Source organism: Sphaerodactylus townsendi, linkage group LG02 (assembly GCF_021028975.2).
Source record: "Sphaerodactylus townsendi isolate TG3544 linkage group LG02, MPM_Stown_v2.3, whole genome shotgun sequence".
In the NCBI taxonomy this organism is placed as follows: Eukaryota; Metazoa; Chordata; class Lepidosauria; order Squamata; family Sphaerodactylidae; genus Sphaerodactylus; species Sphaerodactylus townsendi.
Genome location: NC_059426.1, coordinates 58,576,549 through 58,591,037, shown reverse-complemented (window position 1 = coordinate 58,591,037; position 14,489 = coordinate 58,576,549). Strand labels below are relative to the sequence as shown.

General features: G+C 40.8%; 1 protein-coding gene across 1 annotated transcript in view; it reads right to left on the bottom strand.

Moving 5' to 3' along the window:
• Positions 1-14,489, bottom strand: part of SEMA5B (semaphorin 5B) — a 506,709-nt gene that overhangs the window by 139,800 nt on the left and 352,420 nt on the right. Inside the window, exons 7-9 of the mRNA XM_048484504.1 lie at positions 14,018-14,116; positions 12,115-12,328; positions 5,420-5,705 (exon numbers count right to left, since the gene is read on the bottom strand). Of these exons, the coding sequence (XP_048340461.1) occupies positions 5,420-5,705; positions 12,115-12,328; positions 14,018-14,116 (599 nt within the window). The remainder of the gene's footprint in view (positions 1-5,419; positions 5,706-12,114; positions 12,329-14,017; positions 14,117-14,489) is intronic.

The following is a 14,489-nucleotide window of genomic DNA, read 5'->3' as shown; positions in this document are numbered from 1 at the left end:
TTCCCTCCTCCCCTGCAACAGTAAACATGTCTTAAAATAAAAAAACGAAGCATCTTTTATACATTAGTCATATTGCTGGAGAAAACTTCAGACTTATTTTGCATGCATACAGAAAGCATACAGCATGACACAACTCCTGAAAGAAGGTAAAAGAATAATTACCATTATTTGTCTAGTTGTATGACAAATTGGAACATTTTCTCAACTCTGAGTATTTGAAAGAACAGCGTGTCATAGCACAAAGCCAGTATTTGATCTGACGTTAGCTATTAGCACAATAATAATTTCTCTGCTTCTGCAGAAGTTAGAGAATAATACTTTTTCCCTCCGCAAGGGAGGAAAAAGAGAAAAACATATGTATTTGCTCTTCCTTTTGCAACTGATTCATTACTAAAAAGACAGCAGCCTAAACAGTGATGGAGCAAGACGGAGTGAAATACATTCAATTTTGTATTTATATTGAATAACTGAAGGAATACATTCTTCATGAATGGCCAGGGTTGACTTTAAAACATGACTTTCAGAAAATGACTGAGTAGTCTTAAGCGTATATCCTCATTCTTAATATAACTATCCTGCTTTCTGCTTTGTGACTCAAAACACTGCCAGTATTAAGAATTAACATATGGCAGCCCTTAATTAATACCACACAAAGGAGTGTAAGAAAGTGTTTGTGTGAATGGCTTTTTTTCTGGCTGGAAGCTGAGTGTGGAACTTTCTTTAAGCAGTTTAGTAGATTCAGCAAAGAGAACGTCCTTCAGCTGTGTTAACCATATGATGAGTTTGCCCCATTTCCCAAGTTATTTGTGAGCAAGTTTTTAAATTTAACAAGAGATGAAAAATATGGTCAGGAGATGTGAGATAAGATTTCCTATATTCTTTCCACTGGCCTATTAACTCAGGGAATTATACAGTGTTGTGAACACTCAGTAAGTTTAGAAACATGATGAAAACTATAAGTGGCATTTGTGATAACATTGTATTGGCTACCTTTAAAAAAAAGTTTTTCCAACAGACTTGGACAAAGGCATGTTGCCAAATGATGAAAGGCACTGTTTTCCGGTCACAAAGGCCGTCCTTTTGAAAATCAGCAATAAATGCTCTCAGTGGCCACTAAAATATCCTTGCAGCTGTAGAAGACATGTACCAATTTCAAAAACTTTGTTTTCATACATAAGATTCTGGGTAACTATTATTGCTATGCAGATATACTACACTAACTGATTTGAAAGTTTCCAGCTTCCTTGGATGATTTGTGAATAGCTTTATTGATGAAAATTTAAAGTCACAGCAGAAAAAAACACGAAGTAGTCTGCCTATTAAATACTGTTGTTAGACTTTATAAAGCATGATTAACACATAACCTTCACTTGCAGAGATAAGGAAAAATAACAAAACAAACGTTTTGTGCAGTAGGGCATGGCAAGCAAGTATGCAGCAGCCTTGACATACATTGAAGAATTTACTTGCTTAGCAAACGCGCAAGAGATTCACACACTGAGATCTGCTTCAGACAGCACTAGAAAGTCATCCAGATGTGAACACTAGTATCTTTGATAGTAAGGGTCAAATTATATGAAGCGGCAGAGTGCCTTAATCTTTAAATGAAGGGGAGGGGAGGGGAGGGGAAGTTCCCATATAACTTTGATTTCTGAAGAAAACCTTTGACAAAAGAGAGGGGGGGGGGGAAATAAAGGGCACCAGACCAACTGACAAAGAGTATTTAAAAGCCTTTGTATAAGCTGTGAGCTCTTTGGGTAGGTAAACTTTACAGAGATTGGTCAGACAAGTTCAGAGACTGTATAGCCCTTGGCCACCAAGGCTCTGAAGATTCCATATGCTTGCTCAGTTTTATGAAAACTTAAAAATGACCTTTTGAGGGTGTTTGATTAGCTCTGCCTGAGGCACTATTAATGTCCAGGTATCAAAAAAAGTTTTAAATAATAAATAAAATGTCTTAATTACCAAGATTTTTACCCCACCTTTCTATCAAGGTGACACATTTGAGATGGTCTTATACTGAATCAGACCATCAAAATCAGTATTGTCTACTCAAACTGGCTGAGAGCTTTCACATCACCAGTAACCTGATAGTTTTACTACAGATGCTAGGTTTGAACCTAGGAAGTTCTGCATGACAAGTACTTGCTCCACCACTCACAGTCCCTTCAACTGAATGTGCAGAATTTTGTTTTCAAGTCAATGCAGGACTATCTCAAAACAATAATTTTTAAAACCCATTCTCTAACAATGCTGGTAACTGCTCCCTAAATCCAAATCAAGCAAAGGAAAGTTCAATTATCTTCAATTTGAGCAACGCAAGATCCAACTGTCTGTTGCCAGTTTCTGTGTTCTGCCAGAGGTTAAGTCATGAGCTGCTACACTGTGAGCAGTTTTTCAGATAACTAATTTTAAGAAATCTTCTTCTCCTCAAGTGTCTAATTCAGATGGTTAAAGTAGGAAGATTACATAATCTGGTGTCTAGACAGCACTGTCTTGTGTGGTAACTAATCAGATTTTCTTCTTTTAGTTCATAATTCAGCAGAAGCTCCAAAGTTAATTTTCATTCTATACTAACATACAGATTTGAGACCAATAATCTGTAATTAATATCCCAATCCTGTGCACATTTGTTCAGGAATTAAGGAGCAAATTATGTTACACATGAAATAAATTCTAAACCGTCATTGTTTTCTTATAATGAAAAGCAACCTCAGGATATTGCAGTTTTGAGAGGTGAAGGAAGAGGAAGTGCTCAACTCCCTTTTATCTGACTAGTTTTTACTCAGAACCACACACAGCAGCTTTTGTTCCCATAGGGGTCTAGTTGCCCACTGACCTTTGTAAATAAGCATCTGGAACTCATGAGGTGTAAAGCAACTTAGTGAAGCCAGACTGAGTGGATAAACAGCTGATAGCTGAAGGATTAAGCACACTGCTTCTCCACCCACAACTATATTATTCTTCTACTCAACTTCCTGACACTACTATTCATTTCAGGAAAACTGGGTTGAGGTTTAAGAAACCAAATTTTGTGTTGTATGTGGTTTGCCCTGTCTTTTCCATTGAGAATAAGATCAATGCAGCTTTCTTCAAAGCAAGTGTGCATAGGACATGGTGAATTTCAACCACTAAAGACCCCTTCAAAGAGCAAAATTTCTTTTGGGCTCCTCATTATATCTCATTTGGGCCCCTAGGCATGCTACTACTATTTCTCCCAAGGAAGCTTGCCCAGGCAACCTAAGCCCAACAATGGTCTATGCCCCAGAATTCTGTACCCTGGTTCTGTCTTCTCAGCTTGGACCAAAATACAGTGATAGGGCAATATGGGATATAGAAGAAGAGTTGGATTTATATCCCCCTTTCTCTCCTATAGGAGATTCAAAGAGGCTAACAAACTCCTTTCCCTTCCCCCCTCACAACAAACACCCTGTGAGGTGGGTGGGGCTGAGAGAGCTCAAAAGAACTGTGAGTAGCCTAGGGGTCTGCAACCCGTGGCACCGGAGCCGCATGCAGCTCCTTCAGCCTTATACTGTGGCTCCGCATGGCATGGAGGTTGGAGAGTAGCGTGGGCATGTCCCTCCAGCCCTCCAGAGCAGCGCTGGAAGGAAAGGTGAGTGGAGGGGCCAAGGTGGCTCCATGCGTGAGGACATCACTTTTTGCGTCCCCTCCACTCACCTCTCCTTCCAGCTCTGCTCTGGAGGGACATGCCCACCCTGCCCTCCAACCCCTGGAGGTTGGAGGGTAGCGTGGGCATGTCCCTCCAGAGCAGCCGCCATCCCCGCAGCTGCCATCCCCGCAGCTGCCATCCCCCCTCCGCCCAACGGAGCAGGCAGAGGGGGTTTCCCTGCCTGGCACCGCTGCCTCCCAACGCTGGAAGGAAAAGTGAGTGGAGGGGCCAAACTGGAGGCGGCTCCATGCGGAGCTGCCTCTCCGGCTCAGTAGATCTTCGGGGCCATGGAAAACGGTCCAAATGGCTCTTTGGATGATAAAGGTTGCCGACTCTGGACTAGCCCAAGGTCACCCAGATGGCATGTGTGGGAGTGCACAGGCTAATCTGAATTCCCCAGATAAGCCTCCACAGCTCAGGCAGCAGAGCGGGGAATCAAACCCGGTTCCTCCAGATTAGAGTATACCTGCTCTTAACCACTATGCCACTGTTGCTCCTATATTGTTATCCTTTAATTAGCCCTCTGCTTCAAATGCTCAATGCTGGACAATATAACAGTTCTGTCTATGTAAAGAAGGAAAAATGTGCTACTGCTAATATCACTGTATGGATCAACATTCCTGCTCAAAAAGCAAAGACAATGAACTAGACTAAAGAGCCATAAAATTGTTTTGCCTTCTAATTATTAGGTTTTACTTATCTAATTTCAGGTTCACAATTCGCCAGTATATTGGCTTTGTTTATTTTACATACTGTAAGTTGAACCATGGATGGAGCAATTGTTGAGTGTTGGGGGGAGGGGTGAATCACAAGCATTTATGAGCGGGAATCATTATTACTTTAGAAACCTGCCTCCTTTGGAAAAAACAGTTGAGAGGGCTAAGAGGGCAATCAATACTGTATGTTTGTAAGAACCCCTCTTCTTCAGTCCTCCTGAAGTCCTGTCACTACCACTGGTTGGTTTCCTTGAAGTCAGCAGACTCTTCCAGTCATTAGCAAAAGGCTGGCTGCAGAATGAAGGTACTGGGTGCATGGCAGAATAAAAAGAAAATAAAAGGATTGCCTTCAACAAAGCCCTTGGAATCCACTTGGAGGCAGAGACTGACAACAATCAGGGTAGCTGATCTGCCCTTCAAATTGAACATAAACACTTGGAAAATATTTTTATCTGATTGGGAAGGGATACAAGCTTTATAAAAATCATTTATCATTACGAGTTTAAAACTTTCCCATAATGAATGCTCTTATAGCATATGGGAGGAGAAATTCCTCCTTTGTTTATTCGCTTAGCACAGGTCTTCCACTTGCCATGAGCAAGACTGGTCAAACAAGGATTTTTGAACTTGACTAAGATTGTTGCTGCAGCTAATGTGACTAGGTCTATCAGGGAGACACAAAAATTGCTGGTGGGGGGATGTGGGGGTGGAGAATGAAGCCAAAAGGAGCTTTTAAACTCTTTCTTCACTCTGTCCCTACATCTACCATGAAACTTGTCCAATCCTATTACATGGAATTCTAAACAACTGCAATTACTAGTGATCAGGTCCACGAATAAAAACAGTAGGAATATTTTTAGTTCTCTGTCTCTGAATTCATGTTTTTCCATAGAACAGTGAAATGCCTTTTTGAAACGTGGGGCCATGCATACCTTCTCCCATAATTATATTTTTTTGTAATATTATCAGAAAAAGCAGGTATGAATTAGAAACAGAAGGAAATAAATAGGGAACAACAAACCCACAAACTCACACATTGGTAGTGAATACTCCATAGATCAAATCTTGCTCAGGAAGATAAAAAGTGCTCTGCAGTTCATTGTAGTAAAAAGGGATTTCCCCAGAGCGCGAGCAATTCAGCCGAGCCTTCATGAATGTTGTCCATGTGTCCTCCAACAAAAATCTTCCCCCAATGTCATTTTTGCAAACCCTCGCCACACGAGAATAGACGGTTTTCCCACAGTCGTGCTCAACAGCATTCTCACGGAAAAAGAAGTAAGTGAACAAACCAATGTCATAGGCAGCGATGAAATTGGGCTCTGGAGAGAAATTAAGCCATAAAACACAGTGAGTTTTCATAGCAGAAAAAAAGTGAAATAGATTTACATAGAATGTAGGGCCAGAAGTTCATGATGGGAAAAAGGAATGCAAATCTCTTTTACAGCATCAAAGAAAGAGTGGCACACGATAGACTAATTCACTTTGGCATCAAGGGGGTGTCTGGCACATACCAGATCATACAGATCACACATAAAAGAATTTAAATAGATTCCAATGCAAACCTATGCACAATCTCAGCTAATGGGATTAGATAATCGTAGGTGCACAGAATTTAACTGTAAGTGGTTTGGGCGCATGTAAAAATTGCCCCTATAAAACAAACAAACAATAACAAAGAGCATGTTTTATTTGGGAGGAAAGTTTTTCACATACTATGTAACTGCCTTTTTAAATGGAAGTCTTATTGACATATGAAGAAGCACGTGGTAGAATGTTCCCCATATTAAAAGAAAAACAAGTCCCTAGACATGGAGACTGTCTTAGACACTAAAGCTTCTCCTTGACATCTGTTTTCTTTGGATGGGGCAACCTTTTAAATATGGAGAGCACAGAGTAATGGGATTCCCTGCCTGCAGTCTGAAGTGGTGCACAGTCCAGAAACAGTTTTACCACCTTCCCTGCTGCTTAGGCAGACCTGGCAACAGGCAATAATTACTTTTGGGAAAAAACAGCTTTGGAGACTGGGGAGGGAAAAGTCACATGAAGGCATCCTTCCTGTTTGTGAGGGTGTTCTCCCACCACCTTGTTGGGGCTGACTGAGAGCTAAACCAGTGGCATCTGAGAATAATAACAACGGACTTTAGGTCTGGTTCAAGTAAACAGATGTCAGTTTTTTGTTCGTGTGTGTTACTCAGGAAAACAACCCATAGGTTTAGTGCTTCAGTGGAAAAAACAGAAGTAGAAATATGTAATTAGCAAATGGTAGTCTGCTACCAATAATGTGAAGACAAAATTGCACTGACATGGTTGTTTGTTACCTGAAACTATTATTCATCAAGTGTCTTCTGTGCAGGCACAAATGGGACTGTGCAGACCACCCACGGAGAACTAACTAGAAGGTTTCTAGAAATTTTAGAGTGCTTGGAGTGCTCCCCCTCCCCTCCACCTGGAGCCAAGGGAGGGCTGGTTACCCATCCAGCAGACATGTGACAGAGGCAGGGAGAGCGCTCCCATATAAGAGTACTAATAATGCAACCGGCAGTCCATGGTGGGGAAAGGAGGGATGGATGAGAGTCTGAACAGAATCACTCAATAAACAACAGTTTCAGGTAAGTGCAACTTTGTTTTCATTGTTGTGTGTTCAGTGCAATTCTGCATGAGAGAGTAGCAAGTTCACTCACTGTGGAGGTAGGTGTAGGCTTGTCACCAAAACAATGATTGTAAAACTAATCTCCCAACAGTTGCATCTCTCCTGGAATTCACATTAATAATGAAATGTTGGAGAAATGTGGATGGAGCAGGCCAGGTAGCCACTTTACAGATATCGTACAGATCGATCCTGGCAAGGAAAGAAGCTGAGAGGCTTGGGTCTTGGTGTAATGGACCTCAACCTAGAGTGGACAGTCAAGTTTAGCAATGGCATAGGCCAAATGAACAGCAGAAACTACCCATTTGGAAATGGTCTGCATGGAATCACCTTTACCCTTTTTGGGTCATCTAAAACAAATACATAAATTTTGCCCTTCCTAAACAAACTTATGCAGTCTAAATAAAAAAGGAGTGCCTTGCTGACATTGAGCGAGCAGAGTGATTGTTCAGATGACAACTGCGGATGTGGGGGAAAATGGGTAATATCCTGGGACATAAGGAACTGGGACACTACTTTGGGATTAAAGTCTATCCTAGGACATAGCACCACTTTATTGGGGTGGAATCCGGTGAATCAACCCATAGAACTGACAACTCATCCACTCTCCCAGCTGAGGAGATAGTGACTTTTTAAAAAGGACCTTGTAAGATAAAAAACGCAATTCAGAAATTGCCAGTGGCTCAAAAGGGTTTATGCATAATTTACAACAAAACCAAAGACAAACTCCAAACAACAAGAGGAGGCTTTAACACAGGAAAACAGTTATTCAGTCCTCTCAAAAATATCTTGGAATCAGGAGTTGAAAACACAGTGTAAGAATCAACATGAACATGAAAAGTAGGGACAGCAGCCAGATTGGCTTCAACAGAACTAGCAACTAGACCATTCTCTGTTAACCATAATACCGTGTTTCCCTGAATATAAGACAGTGTCTTATATTAATTTTTGCTCCCCAAGATGCGCTATGTCTTATTTTCAGGGGATGTCTTATTTTTCCGCTCCACAGCTGCATGCTCTGGTGTTCTGTTCGACGGGCATGCTTCCAAACAAAAATTTTGCTACGTCTTACTTTTGGGGGATGCTTTATATTAAGCACTTCAGCAAAACCTCTACTACGTCTTATTTTCAGGGGATATCTTATTTTTGGGGAAACAGGGTAAATAACAAATAACATCATGTAAGGTGCAAGTGCCAGGAACTAGACCTTTGAACTAAGCCCATTACACAAAACATGCCTACTTGGAAGCATAACATTTGCATGTGTACAGTTAATACTTCAATGACCTTATCTAGACCTTGACCTAAGGCCTGATTAGTCATGCCATTAGGTGTAGGAAGGGAACATCATGATGGAGAAGGGATCCTATCATAATAAGTCTGACAAGTGTTGGAAACCAATATCTTTCTGGCCAGGAGCTGGTTATGACAATCTCTGCTGATAGATTTGAAGACATTTTCACTATGGTCTTGTGGAGCACAGGAAAGGGAGGGAAGGCACAGAAGAGGTCATCTGACCAATGGAATTTGTCATCAGTCCCACTGACTCCTTGTCCACCCCTAATTTGGAGCAGAACAGGTAGAATTTTGAAATTGGCACAGGTGGCGAGTAGATCAACCTGAGGGAATTCCTATTCCCTGAAAATGTGGGTTGAGAGTCCATTGTGATTTGACACAACCTATCTGCTCAGGAAATCTACAATAGTATTGTCTTCTCCTGTTATACATGGATGGCTGACAGAGAAATGTTGCATTGCCACAATCAGCAAACTTCAGCTCAATCTCATGTGGGACTGCACTGAAGACACGGCAATCAATAAAGTATTTTGAGATGCTGCTTCCAGGCTCTGTCTGAATCAGGGCTACTTGGGTGTGTTTGCTTGCATGCATGCACATGTCTGCTGGAAAGAGAACTTACATCTTACACAGACCACACAGACAGCAGCTTTAGGGGAGGTGTACTGAACAAGGGAGGCAAAGAAAGGAGAATGTGCAGGTCGAACTATTTTCTTGCCAATTGGGGTTGTACTGAATGATGATACAGAGAAGATACAATAAATCCCCTGAAGCTGTGAAGGGATCTGATTCTATGTAGGCAACAGACTCCTCCAAGGTTTAAGAGGAATTTCCAGCAGAGAAGCCAACATGAAATGTGAGACTCAGAGGAAGGAACAACATATTAAGTGATTCAATATTGTTTTTCAGCCAACAAACTGAGCAGTTCATCAGGCAATGAGCTAAAACAGCATAGTTAATCAAAACAGCAACCAACCAATCCCTTCCTCTCCTTCTAAATAATTTTGTAAGACTCCTTAACTTGATGTAAGATTAAAATATACATCTCACCACCCACTGTGGCATGCATTAATAGCATTGCAGCAATCTACATGATAACGCATATCTGTGCCAAAGCAGTTTTATCTGCTAGATAATGAATAAATACCTTACAGAGTGTTTGTTGTGAGGGCGGAAGGGAATGGAATTTGTAAGCCCCTTTGAGTCTCCTGACAGGAGAGAAAGGGGGGGGGGGGTATAAATCCAACTCTTCTTCTTCTAGAATAGTTAACTGACAACTGACTATTACTATAAGACCTCTTACACTAGTTTGTGAACCATTTTTCTATTCATATAATACATACTTAAATATTTATCTGTAACTCCATGCATTTTAAGATGGCTGTCTCTATACACACATTCCATGTGTTAAGTGGGGAAGGGGAAGTGGGAGAGGGAGGACAGAGAAAAAAGGAATATATACCAATGGTAAAGTCCCCTAAATTGGTCCCAGATGAGGGCTGCACATGAACGCTTCTGCTGGTGAATATCCATCACTGAACAATGCCGGTTGCAGCAAAAAGTACATACTTACCTGGGCCAGGAAGTGAGCCCACTGACTGAGCAGGAAGTGAGTCAAAGTGTACATTTTTTAAGCTCAATTCCCACTCCCCATGACTCCGGGGGGGGGGGGGGCTGATGGAGCCTCAGCCAATATCTAAAACTCTCCCCTTAACTGTGGAATGAAAAAGAGGCTCTCCCTTTCCTCAGTGCAGAAGCCATAGAAGTGGGCAGAAGGGAACCGAGCATGGAGAAAGTACAATCCTGGTAGCTTGATCTGAAGCCAGATCAGAGCCCCTCCTCACTCTATCCATTATAACAACAGGCATTATGCTAGAGTCTATAATGAAGGACAGTGGTTCTTTTTGTACTCCTTTGGAATTTCCTTTCATAATTCTGGAAACAACTTTTGTTTATCAACAACAGGAATAAGTCTGGAGAGATCTGGAGGTTGCAGTTTTCAAAGCACAGGCTTCAGACAAATCCTGCTGAATTTAATTGGACTATTCTGGGGAAAGTGCTTTAAGAACTATAGCTTTCAAGTGTCCAGTCTGACATTCTGAGCAAAGAGAAAAGACTAGACTACAGAAGGTAGAAACAACAGGTTATTAACGGGTACTTTTATGGACCCCAGGTAAAGTGACTAGTGATGACTAAGGTAAGAGCTGTGTTTTGTAGCTCAAAAGTACAGAACAACATGCTAAAACTCTTAGGGTGGAATCAAGATTAAATTCTCCGGTAGCAGAACAGAACTTTCCTGTTTCCACACTCCCAACACAGCCTGTGATCAGTATGCATGGAACACCCACCCACTCTGGACATCTTGGGTCAGGAAAATGGCATGGGGGACAGGGGCAAAAGCCCCTCTTTCCCCCAAGCTGCAGTCAATATCATGTTGGGCTGCCCTTTGAAAATAAGGTTTCCTGCAGCTGCCATTCAGTTGCAGGGAATCCGAATAATGCTGGGAGACCCTCAATCCCACTAATGCACAAATGGCTCATGTAATCAGACCCTGACAGCACATTATATTTGCATGGCAATATTTGCACTGCTTTCTGTTACTTTTGAGCTGAATTCAAGGAGCTAGTTTGGTCTACAAAGCCTGTGAATGCTATGTGGCTTAGGACAGATTTTCAAATACAAATTAATCACCCAATGGACTGTAACACAAGTAATAACCTAATAATGTAAAATGGCCAGCACATTTCAAACACAAAAGCGAAAGATTCTATATCACACACAGTTTGAGTGAAAGCTATTTACATGTGTGACTGCCATTCATTAAGTAATATCATATGCATTTGTGAATCAGTCATTAGCAGCTACCTTTAGGATCAAAAAAAGGGTACTAAGCTTGAACAGCAAAGGTATAAGATGCAGCAGGACACAAGACTGGAAATAAATACCTATAATGTTTACATCTCTGTACTATGCAACTTTTAGATTATTGTTTCCCTATCCTGACCCTATGATTTTTTTTCCTCAGGGAAGAGACTTTAATTTCTTTAAGGAGTCAATGATAAAGGGAATCTTTGCAGGACTGAAATCCCACATGACCCTACTATTGTAGTTCAACTGGCCAAAAGTGGCTGTGGGTCAGTAGTTCCCTCTTCTTGCCTGCTTACTGAGCGCTGTGATAATCTGGCTCCACATTGTGGAAAACAAGAGCGAGAAGAAGACAAAGAGGTGAATAACTGCTGAATCACTTTGTCGTGAAGAATACAAGCTAACATATCATAAAACTTTATTTCATCTACCTAGCATACATGTCCTCATAATACCTAAAACATAAAAATTAACTTCCTTGCTACAATAAAATCTTAATATTAAATTAATTGTCAACCTGAATAATCATAGCATAAAATAAAGAGCGTATGGTTAATAGTGCCTTGAAATGTAATGTAACTATAGCCCATATAGCTTTTAAAGAAAGCCTGTCTCACAGGAGAATCCTAGTAGAGGTAAAATGGAATAGAATTATTTCCAATAAATATACCTGAAATTGAGATACTATTTTATGGGTCTTTACTGAGAGAACAGTCATACGGAAGAAATTTAAGCAATAATCACAATCTTACCCAGAAACAGATAAAATCACCCACCTTACTGCTTAGATCTCCTTACTGTCCTACTCACTACGGCAATAACCCCTCCTCCCATCTCTTGTCAGATCTCCATTTTGAGCAATAGTAGTTGCCTGACTGTTCAGCTAGTGTCAGAGCTCTTCTTCCTCATAGCATTCTTACCATTAAGCCACTTGGAGTTATACTGAGCTGTCCTAAGAGGTGGGACATTTCCAAGACTGCGGTAAATAGCAGGATCCCGTCCAGAGAAATCAATGACAGTCGCAGCATAAAGCTCTCCCTGTGATGTGATCACGGCTGTTGAATTGTGCCGGGGGTCATAAGGGCAGCGAGCGACCCCATTTATTTTCTCAATTATTTTGCTAAGATTTCCTACCTGCATTTAAAAGACAGTGGAAGAACAGAAAGAGAGACAGTAAAGACAATTGTTTGATACATGGCACAAATGGTAAAGAAATGCATCTGTGCATAACATAACACCCTTACATTTATGTAGATTAAACTAATACCCATGAAATTAAGAACACCATGAGAACATGGTACTGAGGATCCAGAGAATACCATTTCTATGAAAGGGTAATTGTTTTCTGAAAACTTACACTAACTTAAATCTAGTATGAAGGGAGTATGAACACTGGAGAAGTGACACCAGAGCATTCCTACTTCCTAGCTGACTCTGGCTACCAACCTAAACATGGGGAAAAAAATCACCAAACTTATTTCTCACATACCAATTTGCTTCTCATGGCTAAGGGGAGAAATGGCCACCAGAATTACCTCACCACCATGATAACTGTATCTTCATCTTAGCAATATTCTTAGTTGTACTCTGCATCTTAGCCTGCTCCTCTAATTTACAGAAGTTAGTGGATAACAGCTATGGCTTGTATCCCACAGAACACGTCTGCTAACAAAAAACAATTTCCATCTGCAAAGCAGGGTTTCTTACTACCCTCCTCCACCTACTCAAGCCCGAAATAATGCACCTGAGGACAGAGGACTCCAGGAACAGTACAAGAGGGGAAATTATAGGAAGGAGATTGACAAAAATTACCCCACTCTTCCATTTGCAGAAATTCACTGTGAGATCCAACCCTACATCTCGTCCATTTTTGCCACCTTCACATGATCTGACATGGAATATTACTTTACCAACTTAGCCATAATGGCCACAAGAATGGATTTTAGATTTTACCTTTTAAAGGACACATTTCTCATTTGCACTGACAACTAAATAATGAGCTTCTTCATGTCATAATTGTGACCAGTCTTGCAATTTGCCAGCCGCCTGGTTGCCAGTAGTCAGTAGCTGTTATCCTCCACTTCACAGCAGTACAAAATGATTTACAATATGCAGTACAAAATGATCTACATGCATAGAGACAGGGCTCTGACCATTTAGGGCAGAAAAGACTGCTTTAAAAAAAAAACCATGCCTGTCTAGAAGAAACAGGTGTCATGGGCTGACTGGCTGCCATCACTCTGAAAATGTTTTTGTCTATACGATCATCAGCACCATTTTGCCATAAAGCACAACTCGCCTCCATTCCACTAACATATTACTGATTCCATGGACTCTGCAGCAACACGCAGGTCAAAAACAAGCAGCAAATGCTGAAGCTTGAAATCACAGGTGGCAAGAATGAGAACTTCTAGAGCTCCAGCCAATCTGAATCAACAGTTCGAGACTGGATTGAATCTTAATTTTACCTAATATATAAGCCAAGTCTTTTAATGTAGAAGAAGAAGAAGAAGAAGACGATGACTTTATTTACAGTCAATGACCAAATATGCTTTTAATGTATATAAGGTTTACTTCCCAGTTGCAAAAGCCAATGCTAATTTTTGTATACCATTAATGTCCCCGACAAGCAACTGCATTTCTTCTTTTGCATTGCTTTTCTTTGGCTTGACCGTCTGATTAATCTGAATAAATCTCATATGTTTCAAAAGGGCCATGGAGAATACTTTTTTAAAAAATAAAATATGCCCTTTGTAAACTTTTTTCTTCACTCCAGTTTAATTCGGCTTGGATTTATCATGAAATCTGAGCAGAACAACCTACCTGTCTGCTGGAACACACTGGTGAAAAGGCATTGGTACCACATGTGAAAACCTTCTTGCCATACACAATCAAGACACGAACATAGTTCTGGCATTCCTCCTGAATCAAAGAAGACACATTTCAATATACATTTAATACGAAGTGGTAGTCATCACCAGTTTCAGAACCTGTTTTCATTACCGTACTTTGCTTTAGCACTAAACAGTGTGCTCAAGGCAACAGTGTTTCCAAACACGTGCACAATGCCTTTAAATAATCACAAAGTCAAACACTTCTAATATTAACATCTAAATAAATAAGTAAAACACCAGGTCATACATTTAAAAATCTACTCTTGAGACCTGTATGATTAAGATACTTTCTCTTCATAGATTAGATTTATGCCATGGATTTGGCCTCCCACATTTCAGACCTTTGAAATGCGGCCAAGGAGAAAGGCTTTGGTGATGTAAATACCTGCCCACAGTAAGGC